This window comes from Silene latifolia, chromosome 7 (assembly GCF_048544455.1).
Source record: "Silene latifolia isolate original U9 population chromosome 7, ASM4854445v1, whole genome shotgun sequence".
NCBI classification, from domain to species: Eukaryota; Viridiplantae; Streptophyta; class Magnoliopsida; order Caryophyllales; family Caryophyllaceae; genus Silene; species Silene latifolia.
The window spans coordinates 17916249-17926152 of NC_133532.1; the positions used below are offsets into that span (position 1 = coordinate 17916249).

Sequence of the window (9904 nt, forward strand, 5' to 3'; positions counted from 1 at the left end):
TATTTTGACAATTATTAAGTAAGACCAATTAATTTTATGGTCATATAATTTTTCCTATATACATAAAGTTGAGTATATAGACTAAATTTTAATGTCGAGTGATTCAAAATTTTATTATGTAGGGAGTAGCCACAGCACCTCTAGTTAATTGAATATTTATTTGGAATCACATGTGGAAACTAGACATTATTTGTGATTAGTCATATGTAATATAATGAGACTTATCCACATGAATCTTGTTGTATGTATTTGTATGACTAATTAGGATGATATATTGAATCTTGTTTCTTAATCTACCCACAGGGGTTAAGAGATGTATATGGTTTTATAGTATTGTCATAAAGTTAAATTTGTATGTATCTAATTGAGTAAAACTTTACCCCACAGGCAAGTTTTATGTCACTAGATTTCATATTTGAGCATGATTTACATTGGTAAAACATGATAAATTTTACTGTCTCAATTTTTTGTAATAAGCATGTTATTTATTATATTTGCAGCAATTTTACCTGGGAGTTCTACTGATGTTAAATTTGACAGTCCTGAATTGAATGGTGACAACTATAAGGTCTGCAAAGAGAGAATGCTACTGCAGTTGGGATGGTTAGATATTGATTATACTATTCGGAAAGACGAATCACCTAAAGTAACTAAAGAAAGCACTAAAGCAGCAATTGATCTTTATGAAAAGTGGGAGAAATCTAATCGTCTCTCCATTATGTTCATAAAGACCAGAATGTGTGCTAGTATTCGTGGTTCTGTCGATCAGCATACTAAAGTTAAAGATCTAATTAAGTCCATCGATGAGCAGTTTGCAACTTCTGATAAAACTCTTGCTAGTACCTTAATAATGCAGTTTTCATCTTTGAGGCTCACCGAGACTAAAGGTGTGCGTGATTATATCATGCGCATGAGGGATATTGCAGCTCAACTTAAGACTTTGGAAGTTACCATGTCTGACTCTTTCCTTGTGCACTTCATTTTATGCACTCTTCCTTCAAAATATGCTCCTTTTAAGATCTCTTACAACACACATAAAGATAAATGGTCAATTAATGAACTTATGGCCATGTGTGTTCAAGAGGAGGGCAGATTGTTAATGGAGGAAGGTGAAAAGGTGAACCTTACTATTGCTTCTTCTTCAAAGAGGCAAAAGGATCACACTAAAGATAAGGGAAAGGGAAAGATTTCAGCTGAGCCAGCCATTAAGAAGGAGTCTACGTGTTTCTTCTGTAAAAAGAAGGGACACATGAAGATAGACTGCATTAAGTTTAAGGCTTGGCTAAAGAAGAAAGGTAATTTTCATGAGTTTGTTTGTTATGAATCTAATATGGTTAATGTTAATCATAATACATGGTGGATTGATTTTGGAACTACAATCCATGTTTCGAATACCTTGCAGGGTATGACAAACCTAAGGAAACCAGTGGGCAGTGAAATTTCAATCTATTCAGGAAACCAGATTAGTTCACATGTGGAGGTCATTGGGACATGCAGCTTAATATTAAGTAATGGTTTTATTTTGCATTTGGAAAAGACATTTTATGTTTCGAATTTCTCTAGAAATTTGATTTCAGTATCAAGACTTGTACCGTTGGGTTTTACCTTTAATTTTTCAGACTCTGGATTGAGTATTCTCGAAATTCAAATTATTGGTTATGGTATTTTGTCTGATAATTTATATCGTCTTGAACTGCAAAATAATATTACTCATAATTCTATGTATGTCAATGCTGGTTTAAAACGTTGTATTATGAATGAGAATTCCTCTATTTTGTGGCACTGGAGATTGGGACATATCTCCATTGAGAGGGTAAAAAGATTAGTAAAGGATGGAGTACTTGATACTTTAGACTTTACTGATTTTGATACTTGTGTTAGTTGCATTAAGGGTAAGCAAACTAACATGTCTAAAAATGGTGCAAAGAGAAGTTCTAGCCTATTAGAAATCATACATACAGATATTTGTTGTCCGGACATGAACGCCAAAGATCCAAAATATTTTATCACCTTTATTGATGATTACTCACGTTATATGTATCTTTACTTACTTCGTTCTAAGGATGAAGCTTTTGATGCCTTTAAATTGTTTAAGGCTGAAGTAGAGAACCTATGCAGTAAGCGCATTAAGATTGTGAGATCTGATAGAGGTGGTGAATACTATGGTAGATACACTGAGAACGGACAAGCACCTGGTCCATTTGCTAAATTTCTTCAAGAGCATGGGATTGTTGCCCAATACACTATGCCTGGTTCTCCAGATCAGAATAGTGTAGCAGAAATGTAATACCCCGTATTTTATATAATCGATTAAACGGATATTGTTATATATTAGTTATTATACATTTTATTTCGGTTGCATCGTAATATCGTGAATGTTAGTAAGTCAGGTTTATATCGTATATGTTGAGTCGGGTTACATCACATTTTGTCTTTTGGGTCAAGAATCGTATCACCCATTTACCCATCTACATTTACCCAATTACCATACCCGTTTAACCCATTTGCCTTACCCGGAACATGTAACCACCATTTACCCTAAACCTAATCTAAGAGCCGCTCACCCTCTCTCTCTCCCTCTCCCCTCTTTTCGACGCACACCAACACACACACACACGATCAGAAGGAGGCGAGTGAGCAGCGAGCGTGACGGTGTATCAGAGAGTCGGCAGGAGTGGTTGTTGGTGGTTCGAGTCGTCACTGGTGGTTGTACGAGCGGCCGTCGTAGGTAAGCACAACCCTTTCCCTTTTTCTTTGGTTGTTTTAATTCGGGTCGCAAGGGTGGTTTAAGGGCTTGGTGGTGGTTGTCGTTGAGGGTAGTGGTTAGAGGGGACGGAGTCGAGCCTGATGGCGGTGGTTTAGGCGGCTGACGGTGTTCGTGGTGGTGGCAATAGCGGTATTGATAGAGGGGCTGCGTTTTGGGGTCGGGTTAGAAGCGGCAAGGGTAGGACGTTGGGGTGGCGCCACCGTGGACTCGGGAGAGGTCGAGCCGGTGGTGCCACGTGTGCCAGGGTCGCGGGACGACAGTCGTGGTGGTGGTGGTGGTTCGGTGAGGCGTCAGTGGTGAAGCAGGTTGGTTGTTGCGAGTTATTAGGGCCTGCAGGAGGTGGTTGACGCGGCTAGGCTGTGAACCAGGCCAGTTAATGGCTATGGTTCGACTCGCCGGCCTTAGTCGACCCTGTTGGTGGTGGTCGATGATGGCCAGGCCTGACCTGGTGTCATGGCCTGATGATTGTCGACGTTAGGGGGTGGCGTGTGAGGCGAGTGTGAGGACGGGAATGGAGCGCGTGCGTGTCTTGTGTCAGGTTTGTTGCGTGAATTCGTTGCGATTTGCTTTGAGTTGGTGTTGAGTCGGGTTTGCGTAATTTCACGGAAATTACTAATATTATTATTAGTAGTAGTATTATTATTATTAATTTTATTAATCTTATTTAATTGTTAATTTTATAATTATTATTAAGTTGTGTCGGGTTTGAGTACGAATTGTGAGTCGGGAATTATTTTAGGAAACTTCCATTTCGGAAAGGTTTCCATAAATAGTAACCTTCTATTTTGGGAAGTATTGCTATTTTAGGAAACATCTATTTTGGGAGATTCTATATTTAGTAACCTTGCTATTTTTGGGAACGGGAATAGTTGCAAGTAAATTAATTATTGTACGTATATGTTTAGGTGACGAGTTTCGAGTGGAGTACCTTTAAAGCATCTGCTTATCTGTCTGCTGCTATCTTTGAGGTAGGGAAATACACTTGACTTATCAGCGCTGTTGTTAAATTGTGTTGACTTGTTGTGTTTCATATGACCAAGCTGTGAACGTTGACTTGTTTCGTGGTTGTTGATTTATGTTATGATTCATATACTGGAATGTGGTTGACTGAATTGATCGTGTTGAGTATGTTATCACAACATTTGGTAGCTGGCATGATTTCATTCATTGATATACATATTGTGTTGCATTGATTACTGTTGAGCATTTCATATGCATTGGAGTTGGAGGATGGTGTGGTAGTGACGATGTTGAGATACGATGTGATGTTGTGATAAGGCCCAGCTGGTTCTCGGGACTTGCCCTGGTGTCCTCGGTTATTGAGTGGTATATTGACAACGGTCGATTGTTGTGTACTGCCGGGGATCGGTATGGCGGGCGTTCGGGTTATGAGATATGAGTTGAGATGGAGATGGAGGTGACGGAGGAGCATGCATATCATATTTTGTTGTTTCATTGTATTCCCTACTCGACCTCGTGGTTGACCCTGTGTATTCGTGAACACCTGTGATGATCCAAATTTGGTGAGCGAGACGTGAGGTTTATGAGATAGGACGGGAGCTTGATGGGCGTGAGACACTTTGGATCGAAGACTTAGTAGCTAGATCATTATTTAGAAGACCTTCACTTTTATTTATGTTAGTTCTTTGTAATTTGATGTAAAAGAGGTTTTGTAATAATTAAGTTAAAGTAATTATATAATTTGCCTTGGAGTTTAATTTGTTATTCACTACCTCGGGAAACCGAGATGGTAACAGTCCGGTTTATTTGGGAATGTCTTGCTAAAGGCTCCTTCATAAATCGGGGTGTTACAAAGTGGTATCAGAGCGAACGATCCTCAGGCCTAAACCAATGAACCCAATGAACATAGGATGTGTCTAAATAAAATGAACCCCTGGGTAGGAACTGTTAGGAGCTCACAGTGCGGTTAAGAAGGCGCCCTTAATACGTGCTCTTTTGCCCTCTCAGTTTTGAACCAGGTAACCCGAGAGAAATTGAGTGAATGGGGTAGTTAGAAGGAAAACCTTGGATATAATCGAGTGGATGTACACCTTGAGACCCATATATTCTAACCATGCTGCAGGACAACGTTACGGTAAGTATTTTGTATGAATGATGGCGTGATCATATGACGTTGTGGAGATGAGAAATAAAATTTTCGTGTTCAAGTTGATAATCAATGAAGTGTTGGATTGTGGTAATCGCGAGCGTGAAAATAATTGCGAATTGATGATATTTATCAGGATGGATGTTGAATGATGTGTTGATAGTACTATTATGTCTAGTGATATGCGGTTATGTGATCCCGAAGCCATGCTAGTATAGTATTGTGATAGTAATGAGAAACACTATTGAATTGCATGTTTCTAGTCATAGCAATCGTAATTTAGATGTAAGGAGTAGATCGAGATGCGAAGGGATTCTATGGGGTAGATGTTACGAAGGTACACAGTGTGAGATTTAAGTTACGATGGGTTAGTATCGATAGTGTGGTTGTAAGAGCTTGGAACATAGTAAATGAATGACCTAGTGCTGAAACACGTTTTGTTTGATTTTACTCTCTAATTGATCTTACTGCCATTCGTCTTCTGTTTATCGCCTATGGATGAAAATTTTATGGGAGGTAGACTGGTGAGTTAGCTTTCATTTGGCGTTGGTTTCATGTTCATAGGATAAACGGTTAGGAGTAATAAACATTTTAGTGGTCTATGGTCAGAAAGTTCCCGTACAATTATGTTTCGACCAACAATTTTGTAAATTTCTCATTTAATTTGTACTCATGATTATTGCATAATTCCAATTGGAGTGATTAGAATACTCGCACGTGTTTTCATATTGATAAGCCACGAAAATTCTTGATACTTCAATATAAAAAGGTAAGTTTTGCAAACTGACCCAAGTTTCGGACCAATTGTTGTTACATGCTGTTTGGACCAACGGAGTTTTAAAATGCTTTAAAAATTGAATTCTTGAGCTTTGGACCTCATTCTTTTTCTCACGTATTATTAACCTCTTTATGTTATAAAAAGTAATATAACTCAAGTTTTCGTTGAACGGTTATTTATTCGTGATTTTTGGAAGTTACAACGTGAATCATAACTTTTAAAATGTGAATTCTATGTTGAGTTTTCATACAGTTGTTTGATTATTTCATGAGCCTTATTAATGTGAATTTATAATGTTCTTATATGATGATAGTAGCACGCATATTCATTGGTTATGTATCTTAACAAGTGATAAAAAAATTAAAGTTTAGTTTATAGCATTGTCGGCATGATAGTATGTGTGAAATTGAATAACTGAATATGATTCTTAATCAAAGGTGACATGTTTATACGAGTTCAGTTGTTTGCGTACCTTAAGTGTTGTCATGTCGTAATGTCTCTTGTTGTTCATAATCTCTGTAATGGCCGGAATATGTACATAAATACCTATGTTGTCTTATCTTATCAAAGTTAGTGGCAGGTAAGCATTAAATCCAGATATTCTAATATATGTTTCTTGATTGTTACCATCGTTATTTTCTCTTGCATAGATAATATATGCTACGGATGTTGGTGGAAAGCTGGAATCGCACCTGATAGTTGGATGTTGCCAATTTATTGATGTTTCCGCATGAATGTTTTATGATAATATTAATCATGTTTAAATGTTTACACACGTATGGTAGTAATGATTTATGTTTAACTGTCCACACATGTAGTATGCCATCTGAGTTCTAATGTCTTTCATGTGAGTTTGTGTGCCCATAGTTATATTTATTACCTTCATCGATTTAAATTATTTCAGTTGAACCTAAACCTATGACATGATAATAAACAATGTTGTTATTCCTTATTGGATATGTTCGTTATTATATTGTCATAAAATGCTAAAGTGATTCTTGCAATTGTATGGGCGTGATATAAAGGAAACTGTTTGATGTAGCACGACATTTGACATATCTATATTCTCGAGTCGTTGCTATCAATTATATTCTAATGAAGATTGTTTATGATAACTATGTTGGCAATTATAATGGGATAACCTTTTGATGATTCACATGATATGCGTTGGTTTAAATGATAGTCGTTATCGTTACGTTTAATTGAGCCTACCAGTTGCCTAATTATTCAAATCGTGCAAATCAGAGAAGTTGTTCAAGTTGCTAATCTTTTATCATAGATAATGCTCTACAAAGTATATGATGGCAAATGTATATGTTTAAGCTATTTATGCGATATCTTTTGTTTTGCTGAAAATGAGTTATACTAAGTTGCTGGACACAATTGAATGATATGGTTGCTAAAATGTTAAACACATGTGTGATATGGAAGTAATGTTGTTGTCGTCATGGATCATATGTTGTTACTTTTATTGGGAAATATGTTTTCAGAATTGATATCGTGCAAACAATTTTGATAATTTAAAATATGAATTATGAGTATGTTGTTGATTGTTTAAATTCATCGGCCTAATTCGTGACCTAAACCAGTGAGTGAGTAAATGGTTGTATGGACATGTCAATAAGATCCTGTGATTGTGATGGATAGTAGTGGTAGATCTATTTTCTGTGATATGTTTACAAATGTGAGAAGTTTCTTAAATTGTTTTGTTATTTTTACTCTCGCTCGTTCATGGTCTATAATTGATCCTCAAATTTGCTTAATTACATACATGTCCATTGCCCTCGTGCCTACTCTATCCCAACACCAACTTTGATTATGAAGACCATTAGTTAGTGAGCTATTTTCGTCATATGCGAGGACATGGTTGAGTTTTATTTTCTTATCGAGGTAACACGGTATTACCGTTCCTAATACTTTTATTATTGTTCGGGGTTGTATGGGTATGTGTCATTATTTGTCATCGTTTTATGATATCCATTTATACATGGTAATTGTGAATTTCTGGTGATTGTCATTATTTCGGTTGCAATTATATAAGTACGTATTATATATCTTATTGTCAAGAGGGGGATTTTGGTGAGATGGGTTTGGGTAGATTTGAATGACATATATGATTGGTTGAGCACAAGGATTGGAAATCTATAAGTTTGTAAAGGAAACAATTAGATTTGGTAATGGTTTGCAGTAATGGCTTTTCGTTTGGTTGCTAGGAGATAATGGAAGTACTACGTATTAATTAAGATTGTGTTGTGCTATTGATTCTCATAATATGGAGCTTAAGTTATACTACGATATACCGTGTGGACTTTGGCCTTGAGTTGAGCCTTATTTTATTCGGATTTTCATATATTGATTTTTGGTTCGTATTGTATTAAATTGTCTAACCTTTGACCTGACTCGTGGGCGAGTAGCTTAGAGTTTTACTCTAGGTGTTGAGCACAGTTCTTTGAACCTTTGACAACATCGATATTGAAATTGAGATGGAAATTGGTTACTAGTGTTGAGTTATTGAGTTACTTGAGTTGAAATCGATATTGAGATGGAAAGATGACGGTGTTCTCAGGTGGTTATTTAGTTGTTATACATTTGTGTTCTCAGGTAGTTATTAGTTGTAGTTAGTTGGGTTAAGTGAAGATGAGTTAAACTTCGGGACGAAGTTTATTTTTAGGAGGGTAGAATGTAACATTTCGTGTCTGTTATATTTAATTGATGTGTCAAAAGTGTGTCTTAAATGTGTTAGAAATGCGTGATGTCCGTATGTACGATATACAATACCCCTTTTGATGTTTGAGTACGGGAGCGAACTTCGGGACGAAGTTCATTTTAAGGGGGGAAGACTGTAATACCCCGTATTTTATATAATCGATTAAACGGATATTGTTATATATTAGTTATTATACATTTTATTTTGGTTGCATCGTAATATTGTGAATGTTATTAAGTCAGGTTTATATCGTATATGTTGAGTCGGGTTACATCACATTTTGTCTTTTGGGTCAAGAATCGTATCACCCATTTACCCATCTACATTTACCCAATTACCATACCCGTTTAACCCATTTGCCTTACCCGGAACATGTAACCACCATTTACCCTAAACCTAATCTAAGAGCCGCTCACCCTCTCCCTCTCCCTCTCCCCTCTTTTCGACGCACACCAACACACACACACGATCAGCAGGAGGCGAGTGAGCAGCGAGCGTGACGGTGTATTAGAGAGTCGGCAGGAGTGGTTGTTGGTGGTTCGAGTCGTCACTGGTGGTTGTACGAGCGGCCGTCGTAGGTAAGCACAACCCTTTCCCTTTTTCTTTGGTTGTTTTAATTCGGGTCGCAGGGGTGGTTTAAGGGCTTAGTGGTGGTTGTCGTTGAGGGTAGTGGTTAGAGGGGACGGAGTCGAGCCTGATGGCGGTGGTTTAGGCGGCTGACGGTGTTCGTGGTGGTGGCAATAGCGGTATTGATAGAGGGGCTGCGTTTTGGGGTCGGGTTAGAAGCGGCAAGGGTAGGACGTTAGGGTGGCGCCACCGTGGACTCGGGAGAGGTCGAGCCGGTGGTGCCACGTGTGTCAGGGTCGCGGGACGACAGTCGTGGTAGTGGTGGTGGTTCGGTGAGGCGTCAGTGGTGAAGCAGGGTGGTTGTTGCGAGTTATTAGGGCCTGCAGGAGGTGGTTGACGCGGCTAGGATGTGAACCAGGCCAGTTAATGGCTATGGTTCGACTCGCCGGCCTGAGTCGACCCTGTTGGTGGTGGTCGATGACGGCCAGGCCTGACCTGGTGTCATGGCCTGATGATTGTCGACGTTAGGGGGTGGCGCGTGAGGCGAGTGTGAGGACGGGAATGGAGCGCGTGCGTGTCTTGTGTCAGGTTTGTTGCGTGAATTCGTTGCGATTTGCTTTGAGTTGGTGTTGAGTCGGGTTTGCGTAATTTCACGGAAATTACTAATATTATTATTATTAGTAGTATTATTATTATTAATTTTATTAATCTTATTTAATTGTTAATTTTATAATTATTATTAAGTTGTGTCGGGTTTGAGTACGAATTGTGAGTCGGGAATTATTTTAGGAAACTTCCATTTCGGAAAGGTTTCCATAAATAGTAACCTTCTATTTTGGGAAGTATTGCTATTTTAGGAAACATCTATTTTGGGAGATTCTATATTTAGTAACCTTGCTATTTTTGGGAACGGGAATAGTTGCAAGTAAATTAATTATTGTACGTATATGTTTAGGTGACGAGTTTCGAGTGGAGTAC

The 9904-nt window shown here is 38.1% G+C and overlaps 1 protein-coding gene across 1 annotated transcript; it reads left to right on the forward strand.

Moving 5' to 3' along the window:
- Positions 1-478: 478 nt before the first annotated feature.
- Positions 479-869, forward strand: LOC141589809 (uncharacterized). The gene is made up of 2 exons (XM_074410433.1): positions 479-810; positions 857-869. The coding sequence occupies exons 1-2, from the start codon at positions 479-481 to the stop codon at positions 867-869; spliced, it is 345 nt and encodes a 114-aa protein (XP_074266534.1).
- Positions 870-9904: the final 9035 nt, after the last annotated feature.